Raw genomic sequence first — 22,455 nt, 5'->3', positions numbered from 1 at the left:
CCTCTCCAGCATTTGTCATTGGTTGATTTCTTGAAGACAGCCATTCTTTGTGGGGTGAGATGGAATCTCAGTGTTGTTTTAATTTGCACTTCTCAAATGACTAACAATGTTCAACATTTTTTCATAGATTTATTCGCCATTAGTATTTCTTCATCTGAGAAATGCATATTCATCTCAGATGCCCATTCATGGATCGGGTCTTTGAATTTTGGGGGCCTGATTTTTTTAAATTCTTTATATGTTCTAGATAGAAGCCCTTTGTCTGAGGGATAGCTGGATAAAATTTTTTCCCAATTTGTGGGTTTTCTTTGCACCCTGCAGGTGATTTCTTTTGATGTGCAAAAACTTTTCAATAAAATTAGATCGCAATTGTTGATTCTTTGAAGTATTTCCCGTGCAGTTTGCTTTTTATGCATGAACTCTCTGCCTACCCGTATGGTTTTGAGATTTGTTTTCCTTTTTGTAAGCTTGTTTCTTGCAGTCCTGGGGCTTGGTAGCTAGGATTATAAGCATGAATCACCATATCAGACTAACGTGGGCATTTTAAATAAACTAAACCAAGCAATCTTAAATGATTCATCCAGAAACTGGACATGAATGTATTTAAACAAAGAATTTTACACATTCTTGGGTTTTGCTTGCTTTGACATTAAGCCCTGGGATTACAGAAAGTAACAATAATGTACAATGGCAGGGTCTCCCCACCTATCTTCTACACTTCTATTACCTGTCACAAGTCATGCTCACACTAGGCCATTGCTCTACAGAATTTGTCAGCAGTAATTCTCTCTCATTCTACTAGAAAATATTCCTAACAATGTTACTACTTCCCTATCCTATAACATATAGCACACTGAATACTGAATATATGAAATGAAAGTCACCCCCAAAATTCCTATCACATCTGTTATAGTTTAGATAGTAATAATCAATCTTTTGATTTTGTTTCATTTAGAACATTAGAACACTGTCAATGCCATTAATGAAGCATGGCCCTCCTTCCTATACTCACACATACACATAGTATTTTTGCTTTTTTAAACTCCATGTTCCTCGCTCTCCAATTTAGGGTTGGGGGCTTACATTGTTTCTTTAAATCCTTCTATCACACCAGAATAATATAGTGATGGTGCTGCTTTCTGAATCCCCCATCAGACTATAAAGTTTCTGAAAACAGAGGATATATCTGGATCACTAGCTACTTTGCATAACACCAGGGACCTAATAATCATTCAAAATGTGTGTAACAGGCCAGGCCTAGTGCCTCATGCCTATAAGCTCAGTATTCTGGGAGGCTGAGGCAGGAGGGTCACAAGTTCCAGCCCAGCTTGAGCAATACAGTAAGAAATTGTCTCAAAATAAAAAATGAAATAATGTAGCTCAATGGGATAGCCGGGTTCAATCCCCAGTATCACAAAAGATATCTGTGGTTGAATAAATAAATGTCTTTAAATCATACTGTGAGATCTCTAGCCACTAAAATACAGGAACAACTCAATGCACATGGTACAACCATTTAAATTGGTTTGTAAATTTTCTTCAAAGAGAAACTTCTACTTAACAAGTGATCATTTGGTTCTCGTTAAGCTAAAAGAAATAAAATCATGTGCCTAAATATCTATACAAAGATTTGTACACATATATTTATAGTAGCTTATTGCTAACAGGCCAAACTTATAAAATTTATAGTAGGTCAATAAAAAAGTCTTTTAAAAAAGTTAGGCACATACCTGACATTTGACAGTATGTCTTTCACAAATGTTTTCCGACGAAGTAGAAAGCCATACTTCACTTGTACTCGATAGTAAATGTTATGGAAACTTAACACAGGCCCTTCAGTACATGTATTCAGATCACTGGAGGTCACATAATGTTCTTCTGATATTGGGATAGAAATCAGGCCATCACTGGAAGACATCCTGAGACTTGCTGCTTTTCTGTAAAAGGAAAAGGAACAGTAAGTTGATAGTCCAAATGAATAAGATGGTAAACCCTAGGTAACAAGAAATTTAAGCTAAGTTTTTAAAACCATAATGCTATGGTAAATTTCCTTTCCTGGAAAATCATCATGATTGCTAGAACAACTCTAGAACTGACAGTGGGAGACAGATATAATAATGAATACCTGCTCTCCAATTGATGTCACATCAATTCCCAGTAAACACAGGGTTAGGAGTATGAAAATTACTCAAAACTCAGTAAGCAGGAAAAACATAGATGAAAGCTAGACATGTGTGGCTTGCACAGTATATTATGGTACAACTTAAGTAAAGGGAAAGATTACATGATCATCATTGTATCCCCTATAGTTTTTATTTTAAATTTTGAGTTTACAACATTATTTATCTAAAGGGGCTTAGCCAAGCAGTCAGGGCAGCAGAAATTTCTCTGCATTTATACCTCCAGACAGATTTTATAACTCTGATTGTTATTTGTCAGCTGAGAAGGTAAATTCTACAACTGTTTGCTAGGACATAATCATTTCCTTAATGGAAAAATATATATAAATTCTAGGAAGATTAAAAATTGATTATGAAAATGATTAAATAAGTCTAACCAATAGTCAAGTAGTTTAAGACTTTAAACCAAAAACTGAGTATTGCTTGTGATGGTGCACACCAGTAATTCCAGCACTCAGGAGGCAGAGGCTGCAGTATCACCAAGACTTTGAGGCCAGCCTAAGCTACACAGTGAGACCCTGTCTCAAGAAACAAACAAACAAACAGACGAAAAAAAAAAGACCATCAAAAAACCCCTGGATATTATGTTTATAAATGAAGTTTAAAATGTTTTAGTAAACACATTATAAAAAGATCCCTTTAAATGATTTTAATGAGAGTAAGGCCTTAAGGTAAACAGAGCATGTGAGAACAGATATGAAATATGAAATGCAAAAAATAAAGCTATTTTTCATTTTTAAAAGCTGAAGTCATCCATGAGGAACTGCCCATGGTGGGCTAGCTGCCTAAACAAATCATCCTCCTGTAAGCAACCATAAAAGAAGACACAACGTAAGAAGCAACTGTGTAGAAGTTTCACATGAGTGAAGAAGAGGGGGCTTCACAGAGGCCTCCTTCTAGAAATTAGAATAGCATGTTTGTTAGCTTTCTGTTGATGTGACAAAGTACCTGAAAAAGTCAACTGAACGGCACAAAAATGTACTTTGGTACATAGTTTAAGTCCATCGTCAGTTGTCCAGGCAGAAACATAATGATGGAAGGATGTGGTTAAGGAAAGCAGCTCACTTCATGTCAACCAGGAAGAAGAGAGGGAGAGAAGAAGGAAGGGATGACAGGGGAGAAGAAAAGGAAAAGGAGAGATGAGAGGAAAGGAAGGAGGGGGAGAGGAAGGAGGGGGAAAGAGGAAAAGGGTGACAAAGGGCTAACCTTCAAAGGCACATCCCCAGTGATCCAGTTTCTCTAAAAAGACTTCACCTCCTGAAGGCACCACCTTCCAGGAGTGCCACCAACTGGGGACCAACTCTTCAAGATTAAGTCATTGGTGAACATTCCAGAGCCAGACTACAAAGTTCACTCCAGGCTCCCAAAGGCTTATATGTATCTCATAAAGCAAATGCATTTAGTCTTCTACAGTAGTTCCCAGTCTGAACAATTCCAACATTGCTCAGAAGGCCAAGTCAAAGTCTCCTCTGAGATTCAAAGCAAACTGTAAACATGAGCCACTGTAAAGTTCAAAAACTAGTTACATATTTCTAACATACAATAGTAGCACAGACACAAGGCAAATATCCCCAGTCCAAGAGAAAACAATAGTAGAATACCATGGAGAATTCAGACAATAACGACCAAAACACAACAGGGCCAACATTAAGTTCTGTAGCCCTATGTCTGGCATCTGGGACACAGGTTGGCATGATGTAAACTACCAAGGGCTTGGGGATCCACACTGCTATGTATGATCTTTGTGGCTACAGACCATATAACCACTCCCTTGGGTTAGCTCTGCTCATTGCAGATAACCTTCCTAGGAAGATGTTCCATGTTCTGGCATTACTAACTTTTTGGAGCTTCAACTACAGTTTTCCCTTTATTCTCATAGCTTTATGCATTACCCTCCCAGGATCTGACTGCAGGGATTTCCATCCTGCCTCCCAGGCTTCCCAGACCTTCCTTTGAAATCTGGAGGGAAGCTTCTGTGACCTCCACAACTCTTGCATTCTGCATGCTTGCAAAATCAGAACCATGGGGAGAATGCCAAGTACTTCTACCAGAGCAAAGAGTAGCCAGGCTCACTTAGATCATGGCTGCAGTGGCCTCTGAGGGCCTGCACAGCTAAGCAGAGTGAAACAAATGCACAGAAAACAATGTCCCAGGTGGTCCTATGCAAGAAGGGTACCCCAGGGCCTTCTTCACAAGGAAATGTCTTTTAAATGATTTCATACTTCTATTCCTTGAGGCTGTGATGGGTGGGAAATGGCTAATTCCCAAATGACTTCAATCTATCTTATTTTCCCAGTGCAAACTATTTGGTTTCCTTTGTCCGGTGCTAACCTCTTTAGCAATAACACCTTTAACACCAGTGTTACTACCAAACTACTAGTTTTTCAAATCTTTCTGCTCTGCTTTATGCCAAGTCTGTTACAACATAGCCAAAAATACACATGCCATAGCCTAAATGCTATGTCATCTTGTGGCATTCTAACCAGTGAAGTCACCTTTTTGCTTATTTTTTAAAACGTTACAACTTTTCCTTTCATATATCCTGCTATACCTGCTACAATGATAATCTGGATTAAAAATCCAGTTTCCTCTACCTTTTATCCCACTCTTATTTAATACTTCTCTGAAACCAGAGTGCAAAACTCGGCTTTCATACAAAGAAAACTGCACATAGGTAAGAAAAGACCACAGGTAGCTTCTACATCCTCAATTACTTATAAATGGAAAGGAACAGGAATGAAAATGCACCCTGAAACACCCAGTGTAGACTCTAAATTCCAATGTTGTTCCATACTGTAGTTTTGGAGTCAGGCCACTGAAGCAGCGCAGGATCCAACGTCACCGTAGCAGTGATCTGGGGTTCATGACTTTTGGAAAAGACCCCACAAATAAAGAACTACACACTTGTTGGGGAGCACAAATTCACAATGGCTAGTTTTAAATACTTCCCTAAGGGATGAACGGAGGTTTGGGATTATTGGGATCATCATTCTTTTGAGATTTCCCATTATCTCGCTAGGGGTGGGCCATTTTCTCCCACCTATTCAGACTAAGACTAAAACCACCAAGACTAAGACTAAGGCTCACACTAAGACTAAGACTTCTAAGACTAAAATCACTCTCAGCACAAGACCACGTCCAACCTCTGAGTCATTCAATAATCCCATCACCATTTTCCTCAACCAGGAAATATGAGGTTCTGGCTGTCTTGTTGCCCTTTGTTTCCCATGAACAACTGATCATCCCATATCCCGGCTGCATTGCCATTCTGTCTCTGGCTCTTTCTTTTTGCCATGCACTGTAAAGCCTGGCAGGAGATTGGAGCAACCGCAGAGGTTCCCACACATGCTCAGTGAGAAGCTCTCAGGATTTTAGTCAGAAAAGGCTCAGGATGTTATTATGTTTTTAAAAGGACACTCTGGCTGCTATGTGGAGAATACTGAGGTAAAGAAGTTAAATTGGAAGTAAAGGCCAGTTAAATGGCTACAGCAGAAAATGGGCACAGATATTCTGGAACAAAGGGTGGGCCTAAGAAATGGCAGAAAGGACATCAACTTCAAGGGCTCAAAATTATGAACTTTTATTAAAACTGAGAACCCTGAACAAGACAGTTATAGAACACCAATGTTCTCTTTGTTATACAATAATGTATTTCCTTAGGTTTTCTTCAGTGAGTTATGAGAGAAGACCTCTAAATTCTTGATCTGAGGCCCTGGAAATTAAATTGACCATAGGTTTAGGTGTTGCTCAGTGACAGACCAAGAGTTTAGCATGGCCTAGGCCCTGGTTTCAACCCTAGCACCACTGCAGACCCACATTTCATAGAGCATCCAACTGTGAGCGGTTCTCAGAGAGAAATCATCAGAATTACACTACATCACACAGTTTGAATGTTTAATGTCTTACTGGCTACACTGATTTCAGAATCCATATGGAAGATTTGTTTTGTCCTTGGTCTCCCCACCCTTGACTTCTCCTTCAAATACCTTGCCATTCCCAGTACCTCAGTCCAGTACTCTCCCAACTTGTTGCTCTGAATAAAGACCTTCTTCTGATTCCGACCTCTCTACCTTCCTCCTTCCAGCTATACTTTCTAATTAACAAGCACTCTCTCTTTTAAGCCAACTCAATGGAATGGCTTTTGGTACATTCAAGCAGAGACTCTACTTTAGATAAAGGAGATGGTCAGATGGTGCACAATTCACAGAAAAGATCCCAGGGCAGTCATGCATTGGTAAGTCCACACTGTTAAGAAGTAGAGGAGAGGACTGACATATATTTTGAGTTTAAAGCAGGTGAATTCCAAAAATTCCTTACCTGAGCCTCCAAAAAGAACTTGGTTGTCAGAAAACCTCTCCCCAGGAGCAATCAGGGAAGATTAAGGCTAATCATAGACACTGTCACAAAATTCATCACTCTCATCTATTTTCCTGAAGAACCATTCATCCTGAAGTACTTTATTTTCTTATACATGTGCCCTTTCTCCTTTATAAGATGACAAATACATCCCAAATTCTACTCAACATTATTAAATCATATTTTTAATCAATTAATTTTTCTCTAGCTAATCTGGTGTTTGTCAGTTAAAATCATATGCCTGTACCCCAAATACTCCACCTAAGAAGAGAGGAGAAAAATTTCTGCCCCTCCACTGCACAAAAAGAAGTTCCACTGAGCCCTGAAGCTGTTTTAAATGATGGAGGTTAAAATGCCAGCAAGAAGTATAGAATTTGAAAGTCAAAAATTAGTCATTTCCTGCCAACCATACATTGTAGAACAAATAACTGAAGATAATATGATTTTTGATATATAAAATAATTTATTAGTAAGGCATTGAAAGTGATTCTGTTATGTTTTGCATCTCACAATGAAGTCAGGGTGAAAAGTACATGGGTTCTTCACACAAGACCCAGAATAACCACAGCAACCTTGAGCACTTGAAGCAAAAAGAGCGACATCGTAATGCCTGATTTTAAGAGATAGTCCAGAGCCATAGCAATTGCACAGTATTAACAGGAAAACAATGGAACAGAATAGAGATCCCACAAATAAACTGTAATGGATTGATAACTGGTGGTCAACTTATAACCCACAGCTGAACTGAGTAAGCATGGTGCTGGGTATGGGAGTCCCACCTGGGAACTGTTGCCAGAAGCATAAGAGGAAGACCTGGAGAAGGAAGGCTTTTGGGAACTGAAGAGGCTGTTGGGAGCTGAGAGAGGCAGTTGGGAGCTGGTAGAAGCTGTAAGGAGCTGTTGGTTGTTTTGGAGGAGCATATCATGCTGGCTTTCCTGATGAACTTGGCTGTTTTCATCCTCCAAGGAGCTTGGGACCTTGCTGGCACTGAGAATGGCTTTGGTTCACTTTGGTGAAGTTCAGGTGCTCACTTTGAGCATCGCTTCCTGGCTCTGGAGGGGAAGATAGTGCACTGCTGGTCTCCTAGAAAAGCTTGCTGCATTGGCTTACCTTACGGAAACTCAGCCTTTTGATCATGGGAGGAGCTCAGAACCTCACTGTTGCTGATGATGTCTGTGGTATTTTTGCGGGGAGCTCTGGTTCTTCTGAGTGTTGCTTCCTGGCTCCAGTGCAGATCCCTCAGCCTGCTAGCACAGATCCTTCATCCTGCTAGCATAGACTTCCTAGAGTCCACCACTGACCTTTGGGCCTTCCAAGCACAGATCCGTGAAAGGGGCTAGCATGACATATTGTTATGGGTTCTGGGCTTCCAGTTGGATTCGTGGGAAGCACTGTTATGAGCTCTAGGTCTTAAGCTGGACTCAGGCAGGACATTATCACAGGATCCAGGCCCTCAGCTGGATTCTTGGTCTATGTTGTGTGGACAGATTTCCTGCACTCTCTTATATATCACTCTTTGGGTGATTATTATAATCATATAAAATATGTGTCCTGTATAATATTGTTCTCCCTTGCAAAATACGCCCCAAACCATAACATAAACCCACACATCTACCAACACATCTACAACCAACTGATTCTAGGAAGAAGGCAAAAGCATACATTGGAGAAAGGACTTCAAAATTTCCGTGGTGCCTGGTAAACTGCATATCCACAGGCAGACCATTAAAATGTAACCCAATCTTTCACCTTGTACAAAAGTCAACTCCAAATAGGGTAAAGACCTTAATATAAGATTTAAAACTTTAGAGGAAAAATAAGAAAGGGACAAGATATTGGCACAGATGATGTTTTTTTCTGGACTGAACCAAAAGCAATGGAAACAAAAGCAGAAAATGACAAATGAGAATGCATCAAACTAAACCTATAGAGAATCCTTCCCAGTCCTCCTCACGGCCCAGGAAGTTTGTATTTGTAATCCCATGAAAAGTTACTGGAAGTCTAGCGAGTTAATTCTAATCTACCACTTTCAATGCAACCCATGGCAAGAATAAAGACGCTAAAGCATATCTGCAGTTATGTGGGGCCAAGGGGTCCTAAGTCCAGCCATGATGATGGCTATCTGGAACAAAGGTGTTGGCCCATGGCCAAATGCAGTTTTTACTCATTCATGAAGAGAGTGGCTTGAGGATGAGTGACTGTGAGAACCATGGGAAGTAGGTGAATGCCATGAGCTGGGGTAGGTAGGAGGCCTGAAATCACCTCTGCAAATGCAGAGAGAAGCACATGCAGAAAAGAGTAATCTGCATAACACAAGTGAGGTAGTATCTAATGTTCTGGGGTCAATGCTTCAGCCCTGATGTGTAATCTTTGAATCCTCAGGAAGTCATACCGTCTATCTCAAGACTCTATGCCAGTCGACAGCATGGAGCATTGGCTCACACATCCCACCTTATAACGGCTCACTAGAGGGAGCAGTGGGGGTCCGGGGAAACACGCCTACCATCTCCAAAGGTTACCATCAGCACCTTGGCTAGACTGATATGCATGGCTTAAAGCCAATTGAAGCGATAAGGAAAGGATCCTAGCCAGCTCTGTACATATCAATGCATGGAAACACGGTCAGACTCAGCCAAAATGGAGGCAATTGCTCCTCTTTCAAGGAGAGTTCCCTAGGTGGTCCTCCCCATAAATTCTTCTGCAGAATATGGTTACAATCAACAAAGTAAAGAGACAATCTACTGAATAAGAGAAAATGTTTGCCAATTATTCACCTGATAGAGGGGTGGATGTCCAGAATCTATAGGACTCAAAGAACTCAGTAATAAAAGAACCCTAAGTAATTCATTTTAAGAATGGACAATTGGGTGCTGGGGATTTAGCTCAGTGGAATAGCGCCTGCCTGGAAAGCTCAAGGTTGTAAGTTTGATTCCCGGTACTGGAGAAAAACAAAGGACAATTGATCTGATAGATATTTCTCCAAAAAATAAATGGTCAACAGACATATGAAAATATGATCACAATCACTAATCAGGGAAATGCAAATCAAAACAGCAATAAGATACCATTTCTTCCCAATCAAAATGGCTACTAACAAAAAATACAGAAAACAAACAGACTCCTATATTCTGTTGGCAGAAACATAAATTAGTACATCCACTATGGAAAACAATGTAGAGATCCCCCCAAAATGGAAAAAGACATAGAAATAGCATATGATCCAGCTGTCCTACTCATGGTAGATATTCAAAGGAAATAAAGTCATCACAAAAATATGCATATGTTTATTACAGTACTACTTTCAATCCTAACATGTGGAATCAGTCTAACTCCCGGTCAGCAGATAAATGGATAAAGAAAATACTGTATATGCACACAACATAGTGAAGAATGAAGTAATATTGTTTGCAGCAAGATAGATGGAACTAGAGGTTGTTACACTAAGTGAAATGATCCAGACACAGAAAAAAAAATATTAGAATGAAAAATGTTCTGTCTTATGTATGGAACCTGAAAAAAAAGGCAGACCTGAAAAGAGAAGAGTGATTATTAGGGGTAACAAAAGTTAGGAGTCTGAGCGGATTACTGATGGTAGAAATGTGAATGTGCATGATTAATGCATGTTGTACATATATATGGAAATATCACAGTGAATGTCATTAATTTGTACAATTCACATGTGTAAAACATAACACATACATATATGTAGAAAATTTAAAATAAAAACTGTTTATCTTTCCACTTTCTTTAGTAAGTGTAGGGGACAGAAAATAAAAGAGAGAAATGTGTGCTGTCCACTAGACATACTTGCTTGATACTCAACTTGTAATGAAAGTAATATGACAGAAATTCAAGTTTTAATGTTATTAAATTGCAGTTCACTTAATTTTAAATGGCTACAAATGGCTGTTGGCTACCGTACTGGACAAAGCACGTCTACACTATTTATACTCTAAGATGAATTTCTTATCTGTAGATCACTGACAAAGTAATTTTACAACCTTATAAATATTTCATGTATTTACTTTATCTTATAAAACACTTAATCTTAGCCAAAAGGCCAAGAAGTGATCTATCTTCTAATAGACAAATTCATTCCAAAGTTTCAAAATACCACACCATCATGTCATCATTATACTTCTTTGAAAAACGGAACTGTGTCTTTGGAAAAAGGCAGTTACTGTGTACTTCAGACGAAGAATATAAAATTATGTATCAAAACAAGCAAGTTTGACAATCATCTTTTAAAGATGCTTTCCTTTTTATAACTCTTCTATTAGCTAAACTCAATTTTTTTTCCTCAAGTAACACAAATGGGGGGAATTTGAAAGAATTAGAACTAGTCTCTAAAAGAGAATTCACATGTTTTTAACAAAACATAGCATTTTCACTTCTGAGGTAAGTTTCATACTGCTCTACTGAAATTTTCAAATATCAACTGAAAGACATGAAAGAAAAGTAAGAATTATTTAAATAACTATAACCTTCCAGGCATCCTCCAAGACATTTCTATAAAAGCTACAAAGATCCACAAACTTGTACGCCAGTACTTTGATTATAGCTTCAGCAATTTACCATTAAAATGTACTTCAAGGAGTCTGTCAAAGAGGGTTAGGGCATCACGAGGAAGGAGTAAGAGAAGGTTGTAGAGAGGATGGACTCAGTCAAAGCACTTCATATATATGTACAGAAGGTCACAATGAGACATTGATTTCTACAATTAATATGCCCTAGTAATTTCAATAATTTTCTTTTGGAAACAGGTTCTTGCTAGGTAGTTCAGATGGGCCTTGAACTCACTATGTAGCCCAGACTGCTCTTGAACTTGTGTGACAACCCTCCTGCCTCAGTCTCCAAATGCTGGGATTACAAAAATCAAAACGAAAAAAGGCAAAGATCTTAATGTAAGATCTAAAACTCTAGAAGAAACCACGAAGGGAAACGTTTCAAGATACTGGGCACAGATGATGACTTTCTAGATAGGACTCTAAAAGCAAAGGAAATAAAGGCAAAAAAATTGACAAATGAGAATACATCAAACTAAAACACTTCTGTGTAAAAACAATTTTCTTTCAACAAATATCTGAACTGAGCACTGCAATTAGAGCCAAACAGAACTGAGTTCAAAGCTATGTATCCTTAGGAAAGTTGATTGAATTCTCTAAGCCTCAGTGGTCTACTTTGTAAAATGGGGAAATTACATAGTACCCATTTCTCTGGTTGTGTGAGAGCTGAATGGGTAATGTTTCTGTGATATGTAGTGTTGGTTTTTAATAAGTATATTCATATTGAAAGTCCTTTGCAAAGAACCTGAGATTCAGGAAATATCAGGTTTCAAAAGTAATTACATAAAATTAGAATTTGTACTAAAAAGAAAAAACTTCTACAGAACAAGAGTGAAGAGACAACCTACTGAATGACAGGAAATATTTGCAATTTATTCAATCTGACAAACAGTTAATATCCAGAATCTATAGAAACTCAAAAAACTTACCCAAAGTAATCCAATTTATAAATGGGAAAATGATCTGAAGACACTTCTCAAAAGAAGAAATAGCCAATAACTATATGAACAAATCATCAATATCATTAGTCATCAGAGAAATGCAAATCAAAACCATAATGAGATACTGTGTCATTCCAGTCAGAATGGCTATGAAAGAAAGAAGGAAAAAAAGAAAGAAAAAAACAAAGAAAGCAAGCAAGCAAGCAAGCAAGCAAGCAAAAAGGCTTGCAAAGAGATACAGAAAAAGGAACTCATATATAGTGGTAGAAATGTAAATTAGTACAGCCACTATGAAAGCAATATAGAAGTTCCAAGAAAATAAAAGACAAATACAGCTATCATTTGACCAGATACCCTTCTCATGGGTATATATTTAAAGGAAATAAGGTCAGCACAGAAGCACGTCCATGCCTACTGTAGCACCACTCACAATATATGCTAGATGCCTATCAACAGATGAATGGATAAAGAAAATATAATATATGTACATAATGGAATATTATTAGCTGCCCTGAAGAATGAAATCCTACCATTTGTAGCAAAATGTACGGAGCTAGAGGTCATTATGCTAAGTGAAATGATCAAGACACAGAAAGGAAAATGTAATATTTTCTGTTTCAGATATGGACTCTAAAAAAAAAAGTCAGAGTTGAAAGAATGACTATCGGACAAGAACAGGTAGGAGGTTGGGGGATTATTGAGGGCAGAAGTTTGTATGGACATGATCAATGTATGTTATACACAAGTATGGAAATATAACAATAAATCTAATTAATTTGTACAATCCATATGTAAAAATTATTAAAACATATATGTATGTAAATTAAAAATAAAAACTACCTGTTTATCTTTCCAATTTCTTCAGAAACATGCAGGGGATGGAAAATAAAAGAGAAATATGAATTGTCCATTCAATACATTTGGTTGATACTAAATATAATGAAGGTACCATAACATGACTGAGAAATTCAAGCTTTTTTTGTTTTTGTTTTTTGGTTTTGTTTTTTGGTTTTTTTTTTTTTTTTGGTTTTTTGGTTTTTCTCCGGTACCGGAAATTCAAGTTTTAATGTTACTTAATTTCAATCACTTAAATTTAAATTGCTACATGTAGCTTTTAGTGACCTTATTGGACAAAGTAAGTCTATATTATTTACCAACCAAATGTATTTCTCATTTGTATATTACTTACCAAATAATTTTACATTCCCATAAATATACCATACATTTACTATATCTTGTAATAGACAAAATCATTGTTGTCTCAAAACAGCACAAACCTATGGTATTGTATTATTGCATTTCTTTCAAAAATGGAACAGACTTTTTAAAAAAAGTAGGAAGTTTTTCTTCAGATCAAGAATTATAGAACTCTATAAAAACAAATAAGGTTGGCCCCCGGCGCACAGGGAGCCACGGGCGGAGAGCGCCGGTCTTCTGAGGGAGCAGCTGCCTAATAGGCCCCCCGGAGGAAGGGCCCCCGGCGCATGGCGAGCCACGGGCCGGGAGCGCCAGTCTTCCGACCAGCAGCTTGCTCCCTGCCTCGTAGGCCCCCAGAGGGAGGGCCCCCGGTGTCAGGGAGCCACGGGCAGGGAGCACCTGTTTTCTGGCTGGCTAGCTTCCTGCCTTGTAGGCCCCCAGAGGGCCCCCAGCGCACGGGGAGCCATGCGGCCAAGAGCACTGTTGTGCACCGGCCTTCAGGCCGGCCGCCGCTGCTCAATTGAGAACTATCATGACACAGAGAAACAATGACACAATTGGTTCACCATGCACTGGCTGCAGATGCCCACCTATGGACATGTATGAATCATTCAAACATGGAAAAATCCCTGGGAATACATGCTATACAACAGGCCACTCTTGCTCCTGCCATTGGGAACCAGAAAGGTCCAGAGTCAGCAGAGGAGCAGCTGCTGAACAAGGACTCAGAGAACATGAGAATACAGACTAAGCCCGAGGGGTCAGAGGTTCTGTGGACTGAGGTCATGAGAGCCGCTCGGAAGCTGTAAACCAGGAGGACCTTGCACAATACATGCGGAGATTCCCTGGAAGCCATTCTTCCCCTGACAGTATAGGCTGTGGTGGAGCCCCGGAGAAGTCTGCAACAGGATTCCTGCTGCCTGTGCTGACAGTTGGGGAGAGGACACTAACTGGTTGTGGGGTCCCAATGTGATGGGAGGCTGGACAGAAAACGCTACAAAAAATGGCTTTGGCCCCAGACGGCTCACTTGATTTTTGACAACCCTTAAGCTGGAACTACTTGTTAGATCCTTCTTGCATATCTCTGTCTTCCTGAGAAACCACTTCTAAGATACCAGCATGTATTACAGCAGTCATTGATATTTTCCTACTAATTTATCCATAACTCTGTAATGTTTGTATTGTTCCTATCCTATTTCATAAATGGATGCATGTTTATTATTATGTGTTTCCTACAACAACCATTGAGAATAGTTAATGATTATTCAATAGGTTACTCATGTATAGCTCTATTTATTCTCTTTTGAAGATACCTGAGTACAACAACTATTGATAATCTCCTACCTCTTTTTTCTGTAACTCACTATTATTTGTCTATTTGTTTTCCTGAGAAACTATCTTGTAGATAACAATATGTAAAACAATAACCATTGATAATTCCCTACCACTTTATCTGTATTTGGTAAGCCCCCCCCCCCCATTATTGTTATCCTTCTTTGACTCTTTAAAATAAAAAAAAGTTACAATAGGCTTTAAAAATGAAGTTTTTGTTGAACTGTCTTCTCTTACCTAAATTCAATTTTTTTTCTCAAGCAAAACAAGGTGAATCCCAAAGAATTACAGCTTGTCTCTAAAAAGAATTCACAGATTTTTTATAAAAAATAGCATTGTTATTTCAGAAGTAAGATTTATACTGCTGTACTGAAAATTTTGGGGGCCAGGGGTATAGCTCAGTGGCATGGTGTCTGCCTGGCAAGTGCAAGGTCCTGAGTTCTACTTCCAGTACCAAAAACAAACAAACAAACTATATCATGTACTGAAAATTTCAAATGTCAATGGAAAAATGTGAAAGAATAATAAGAACAATTTAAATAACTATCATCCTTCCAGGCATCATCCAAGGCTTTCCTGTAAAAGCTTCAAAGACCCCTTACCTTGCATGCCAGTATTTCAATTATAGCTTCAACAGTTTACCATAAAATGTACTTCAAAGGACCTACTAACAAAAGGGTAGAATAAGCTTGGGGAGGGGTAAGGTAGGAATGATGAATTCAATCAAAGCACTTTAAAAACATACATGGAAATGTCACAATGAAGGCCATTAATTTGTATAATTAGTATGATATAATAATTATAATAATTTAAAAAAATTTAACCCTAGTTATAGAGCAGGAACATTCTTCCCCTTTGTTCTTTTCCCTCACCTATGTCCCATAGATAAATAAAACAATCATATTTGGAGAAGCATGTTCTTTATAGTTCACTGCAAATTTATAATTTTTAAAATATTTTTTGAGAAATTAATATGCCAGGAGATGCTAGCTGTCATAAAATCAAGGATAAAATGTCCACTATTTCTAGATTATAAAGAGTTATACCCTATACACAATGATTCACACTTAATAAAAATAATTTCTCAATGTGCCACAGCTATTATACTAGGAGGAAGTCAATAGCAAGGTGAGCTATACAACTGGACCCCGAAATTTTCAGTACACCAGTATAAATCTTACTTCTGAAATAACAATGCTATTTTTTATGAAAAATACGTGAATTCTTTTTAGAGGTAAGCTGTAATTCTTTGGGATTCACCTTATTTGTTTTGCTTGAGAAAAAAATGAATTGATTTTTAGAATTCCTCCATAAGTGTTGGGTTCTGGTAAGGAGTCTAAACTACATACAAAATTTAGAAGAAAATAAACACAAATGGAGAAGAGTTAGCTTAAAATGTCTTAAAAGTGAGGATAAGTACTAAATAATATCACTTGACAATTCAGTACAAGAACAGCTCTAAATTACATACAGCATAATTTTCCTGCTTCAAGGACGGACGTACTTTCAGCTAGGGACGTCCTAACACACCTTGATCCTTGTAACTTCATATTCAACTAGTACCTGAGGGAAAGAGGTGCAGTTCCACCCTGATGGAACAGAAAATTCTAGATGGAAGGAAGATTTTTGACTTCCTAGAGAGACAGGCCAAGTAGATGGGGAGGGAGGAATGAAGAAGAGAAAAAGTACATATAGTAAAGGGATGCAAGTTTTTAAGCTGTAAGAAATGTTGAGAAACAAACAGTTCATCACTCTGGAGCTTAGCTTTCAAGACGGACAATTAGAAAACGAGGCGAGACATGTAAGCAAAGGTGATTAAATGATGACAATGCCTGCTGTGCAGTCTTGACTCTGGAAGCCTGAGGGACCCTGGAGTACAGAGTCCCTTCCCGGCCCTCTCCTCACAAGACTTGGCCATCGTGACCTTTCAGCACAAACAAGAAAAGTCAGCAGAGGACCTTCTGGAAACTAATGAGTGCTGGAAGATAACGACTTACCAAGAAAAAAGCAGTATGTTTTGATCAACTCTGTGTCCACTATACTCACATTTTAGCTTAGTCTGCATTGTACTTAGTGTTCTCCATTAAACATGACAACAGGAAACAGCACTGTAAAAGTAACACTGACCCTCTTTTGATGCAATTTTTAGACTTTTGAAAATGTAGTGTCAGCATGTAAACCATTGCCATCACCCCAAAGAATACCTTCTTCCTGTGATGCCAGTGTAGGGTGAACAGATACTTTCTTCTCCCTTCATCAGGCTGACCCCACCCAACTGGCCCTATAATATGAGCACCTGTGTGAGTGTGAGGATGGATAAAGTTGGCAGCTCTCTGAAGTCCTTTCTCTTTCTTTGTAAGAAAGACACTTCTTGGCTTCAGCACGAGATCACAAGAAGTGAAATAAATTGGTCATACAAGCTTAAATACCATACCTGAAGTTTAGTGTAAGAATGACAATGGTTATAAAATCACATGTGCACACAGTAAGCACTCAATTGTACATTACAGGCCACTTCCTTTTATTATAGTAAAGATCCAAAAAAAATTGTCTTTCCAAACTACTGCCTAACATAAAGTAAAATAGTTCATGCTTCTAAGTCTGCTACCCTGTCTTACTTTTCTATCCCTTTTTTTCTCCACCATAGGGTAAGACAAGGAATGCCAGAGTGAGGCAGTGCTGATGACCAGGAAGAAGCAAAAACTGCTCAGAGAAGGTAGGCTAAGTTCACATACTTCTTAGGCATTTTTCCCAGTAATGAGGATTGAACCCAGGGTCATGTACATACTAGGAAATGATCTACCTCTGAACTACATCCATAGCCATTTTAATTTTATTTTGTGAAGGGGTCTTACTAAGTTGCCTGTGCTGACTTCAGACTTGCAAGCATCTTGTCTCAGCCACTAGTAGCTGGGATTACAGGTGTGTATCCACCAGATGCAGTTAGTTAGTCCTCTTTCTTTGTAAGATGCTCATCTCTAGTGGCTTCAGGCGGAGATCACAAGGCTTGTAACTTTCCAGACACTTCTTTGTCATCCTTCTGGACAATTTACAGAACTCCATGTAGGTGAATTACCTCATGTTACCTGGGCCTAAGAACTAATTTCCAGTAAACCCCACTGTCAATAATAACAAGGTACCAAGGATGGTGGTACATGTCTCTAATCCTAGCACTCTGGAAGACTGAGGCAGGAGGATCACCATGAGTTTGAGAAAACTCTGAGTCATAGAATGACTTCAAGGCCAGCCTGATCTCTATAGCAAGACTCTGTCTCAAAAAACAAACTACATACATACATACATATATACATTTATAGTATTATAATTTGTGTTTAAATGTTCCCCTAAAGCCTCATGCAGTCATTGGGGGTGAGGCATGCTTTTCAGAGGTCGTTGAATCTAGAATTTGTGATTGATTCATGGTCCAGTGCTAGGATTAAGGGTATGAGCGCTATACCTGCCCTAGGGCAGGTCGCCTGAATACAATACAAGGGACAGAAAGAGGGTTATTCCCTCTCTCTCACTGCTTTTGCTGTCTTCTGCCTGCCATGAATTGCTCTCCTCTGTGAAGCTACATGTCTTGGAGGATTATAGACTGAAACTCTACAAACTGTGAACTAAATAAACCTTTCCTTCTTTAACACTGGGTATTGGGTATTTTGTCCCAGGAATGAGAAAAATAACTAAGACAAATAGTAACAAAGTCTTTCTAACCCTAAATTCAAAAGATCGAGCTAATGATTAGCAAAATGTATAATCAACATGATCTCTGACCTCACCAAGATTTTATTTACCCTTCTTGTGAAAATAAACATTCATTGAGATTAGGAGAGTTGAACATCAAGTTTGCTCTGTAGACACCACCCATCCACAATTTAAACAACATTCCACAAGTACATGTAAATATGATTCTCTGAGTATTTTATCTGTCTATATAAATTAACTGAGTAGCTGAAAATTCGATATCTATTCTTCTCAATGAGTGAAAAAATACTTCTCATCACAATAGGTCTTAGGGGAAGATTGTGATAGGAATACAATGCTTAAACAATTCAGAATACATGAACAACCACAGAAATTTGCAGTTTAAGTGGATAAAATGTATGGTATATGAATTATATTCCAATAAAGCCATTACAGAAATGAAAAATATCTATGACACCAAAATCATTTAGACTATCAATTTTTAGTTTGCAACCTAAGATAGCTGGGAACTGATTTCTTAAAGGTTTGCTTTTTCAATTTCTTGTTCACTTCTAAGATATATATAAGGTACCAGGCATGGCAGTGCATGTCTCTAATCCCGGCTCTGGGAGACTAAGGCAAGAGCATGTATGATCAAAAATATGGAGAATGCTTTTTTCTTGGGTTGACTTTTCTCACTGCCTGTGGCTTTCTCCATATGTTCCATGTTCCCCTCTTCTCCACAGCTTCACATACTGTCCTCTTATTACAGACAGCAAAGTTAGGTAGAAATTTAGTAGGCAGCCAGACAGGGCTGAGCCCTCAAGCAAGTCAATACAAAAAATGAAAATCCATCAGGATGCTGGCTGGAGGCACATCTGAAGATTAAAATCACAAAGGCTAGTTTTACATACTTCTCTAAGAGATGAACAGAGGCTTGGGATTATTGGTATCACCCTTTCGAGATTTCCCATTATCTCATTAGGGGTTGGCCATCCTCTCCAACCTACTAACACTAAGACTGAACCACTAAGACTAAGACTAAAACTAAGACTAAAACTAAGGCTAAAGATAAGACTAAGACTACATATTATCAACCAAGGTTAGTTATGTCACCCATATATCCTTGCTGCCATTACATCAATACGACCTAAACAACTATACTTGCAATCTTATGGGGCATCATAATTTTGACCTGCATTGTACCCACCTCATGATTTTGCTCTATGAAACTTCGAGACGTAGGCTCATTGCAAACCCATTGGGGACCCCTCCTATCTCTCAGGAGCTATTCCTATTCCCCGTTCCCCTATACCTGTTCCCCATTTCTTTTCTCCAATAAATTTTCCTACTCCTAACCTCCACTGTTCCTTAAAATTCATTCTTCAACTTTCGGGGACACAAACTTGGTGTATTTGACATCTAGCATTTCCCCTATATCACTCTCAAGGGTACACTTCCTGGAAGGCCTGGCCTTCTGAAATCTGGGTAGAAGCCTCCCTGTCCTCTCAACTCTTGATTTCTCCATGTCTCAAAAGCATCACCACATGGATGACACCAAGGCCTGCCACTAGCTCCAGAATTAGTGAGGCCCTTTTGCATCATGGCTGCAGAGGCCTCTGAATACCTGGATGGCGAGCACTGTGAAACAAATCCCAGCATATGAATTTCCTAGGTGGCCTTTCTCAAGCAGGGAACATTGGAGCTCTCTTCTCAAAGCAAAGTCTTTCAACTTTTATAAAAATTAATACATTCATTAGTATATTTTAGGTATACATAATGATCACCTTCATCATAGGGCATTTGTACCTGTATATGATATATCTTGGGTTTTTTTCCCCATTCCCTTACCCTCCCTTCAACCTCTCTTTCCCTCCTTATTTACAAAAGCTTTGTTTTGATTTTTCCTTTTTTTCTCATTTTTTTCACTCCCCCTCTCCTTCCCCTTCCCATTTGAACATTTTCTTCCTATTTCACAGTATCTATTATATATTTTGGCCCTAATTTGCCCTTTCAGTTTCTCACACAAGAGAAACAATGCAGTTTTTACACGGGTCCAATTTATTTCACTCAAGAGTATGGTCTCAAGGAAAACCTTTCATTTTTGCACTCTTGAGCCTGTGAAGCATGGGGTCTTGCTGTTCTTTTCATGCCTTCAGAGAATATTTCCTATTGCCTTGGTGTAAAGTAATTGGCTTCCTTTTAAAGCTAATGTTTTTAGCAACCAAGCTATTTGGTTTACAACTTGCTTCAAGTTCACAGCCCCTTTCTTTTTGGCAAAGCAGAAAACTTAGAAAATAGGTTTTTTGCTCCTGGTTTTTAGTATGAGCCAGACTAAAAGCAGCAAGCAGTGTCCATGCTACTGCCTGCACACTGGGCTATCTTGAAATTTACTCTGCCAAATTAAAGTCCATCACCCTTAACTGCAGTCTCCTGAAAAGTCTCAGGACATGAAGAAAACATAGACAAATTTTCTGCCAAAGCATAACACACATAGACTGGAGTCCAACTGCTAATGGTCTTTATTATCTGCCTTTTTTTTTTTTTGGTTTTTCTCCAGGACCGGGAACCGAACTCACAACCTTGTGATTGCTAGGCAGGCGCTTTTGCTGCTGAACTAAATCCCCAACCCCTATTATCTGCCTTTTTAACATTCTGGTCTTCTGAGCTTTGACCAGAATCTCCCACTAAGCTTGCCTTACAGAACTTTAGGGCTTCTCTAGTCAGTATCTCCAAACTTTTGTAGACCCCTCCATCAACAGAGATCTATACCCTTCTAAACAACATGGTCAGGTACAGTCCTGACAATTACCCCACTGTTGGTACCAAAATCTGTTTTACTTTCCTTGTTACTGGGACAAAATACCTAACACCCACAATTTAAAGGAGAAAAGGTTGACTTTGGCTGAGGTTTTGGAAGTTTCAGTCCTGAAAAAGGGGCTAGGGAGAAGAATGCTACTCATCTCATGGCAGACAGGAGGAGACAGCAGGGAAGAACAAAGGAAAGCCCCGCTTTTGAGTGCATGAGGATTTGAGGGGACATTCAGATATAAACCATAACAGGGTTCCCGGTACCGGAGAAAAACCAAAAAAAAAAAAAAAAAAAAAAAAAAAAAACCATAACAGGTATTTTGTTCTAATGATGGGAAAGTGACTAATATGCACATTATATATGTGAACTGAAATGTCACACGGTATGCTAGTTTCAATATAAAACATATACATATATTTTAAAACTTGACAGGACTATTTGGGGAGTACCTAGAGAACATGAGGTCTACCTATCCCTCCATTAAAATCTCGGTTTATCCCTGAATAAGACTCTTTCATCAAACACCAGCATATTGGACCCCAGGGTCTTAGCATCCTACTGTGTCCCAAAATGCTTAGGGTAAGGACAATTACAACTACAACAGCCATTTCAGAAAGTACCTCAAGACTAGGCACTGCTGTATGTACTAAGGGATAGTACTGAGGATGCTCTGCCATTGCTATTCTTAAGTCTCATCCACATCCCTATGTGATACATCCAGAAGACATTTCCCTCAGAAGTAAATGCCAGGAAAAGTCTCCCTGAAGAGCTAGCATGTTTTATCATTTTGTGTCACTGAACTGTGTGACTGATCATTCCCTTTTTAGGATCACCTCCACATGCAGCTTTATTAAGCACAAAGTTTCCTTCAAGGGTCCAACAATGGCCATTCCATGTGTCCCCCCATGGCAACTTTCCACTTCAGCTCGTATTTTATTTTCAATCATTATTGTTAGCCTTACTTCAAATGTTTCATGGATACTTAATGACACTAAATATAGAAATAAATTGTGTGTGTGTGTGTGTGTGTGTGTGTGTGTGTATGAATTCAACTCATGTAAAAGAACAAGTTTCCTAAGAGAACTGCAGAATTCTCAGGGTTTGGAATAAAAATGCCCAATAAACATTCCTTACTGAGAATTTGTATGTTTATTCTGAAAGAAAATTGCATTTTTACATTTCTACTGTTAGGTAAATGTTATGACTTTGATGGAGAATGTCCCTGACAATGCCTCATGCACTCAGAGGCATGGCTTTTGGAAGGTGACTGGATCATGAGGGCACTGAAGCTGATGAACAGCATAGTGGAAGAGGAGGTGATGTCTGGTTGGAAGAGGCAGTAGTTGAGCCATGACCTGGAAGGGTTTCTGCCCTTTCTCTCCCCACTT

The 22,455-nt window shown here is 38.7% G+C and overlaps 2 protein-coding genes across 4 annotated transcripts in view; both read right to left on the bottom strand.

Annotated features, from left to right (window-relative positions):
• LOC102022559 (ATP-binding cassette sub-family G member 2-like) overlaps window positions 1-1,932 on the bottom strand; it is a 169,970-nt gene extending 168,038 nt beyond the window's left edge. For both annotated transcript variants that reach the window (XM_005374296.2, XM_005374297.1), the window contains exon 1: window positions 1,731-1,932. In XM_005374296.2, coding sequence (XP_005374353.1) covers window positions 1,731-1,918 — 188 coding nt within the window. In that variant the 5' untranslated portion in view covers window positions 1,919-1,932. The remainder of the gene's footprint in view (window positions 1-1,730) is intronic.
• LOC102022249 (ATP-binding cassette sub-family G member 2-like) overlaps window positions 1-6,518 on the bottom strand; it is a 71,826-nt gene extending 65,308 nt beyond the window's left edge. Inside the window, exon 1 of one of the 2 annotated variants that reach the window (XM_013517498.1) lies at window positions 6,498-6,518. The gene's annotated coding sequence lies outside the window, so the exon portion shown is untranslated. The remainder of the gene's footprint in view (window positions 1-6,497) is intronic. The other variant, XM_005374295.2, reaches the window with a different exon arrangement.
• Between the last annotated feature and the right edge of the window lie 15,937 nt (window positions 6,519-22,455).

Source organism: Chinchilla lanigera, unplaced genomic scaffold, assembly GCF_000276665.1.
Source record: "Chinchilla lanigera isolate Chin_1 unplaced genomic scaffold, ChiLan1.0 scaffold00004, whole genome shotgun sequence".
NCBI classification, from domain to species: Eukaryota; Metazoa; Chordata; class Mammalia; order Rodentia; family Chinchillidae; genus Chinchilla; species Chinchilla lanigera.
The sequence above is the reverse complement of the archived record's forward strand: the minus strand, read 5'-3'. Positions and strand labels throughout refer to the sequence as shown.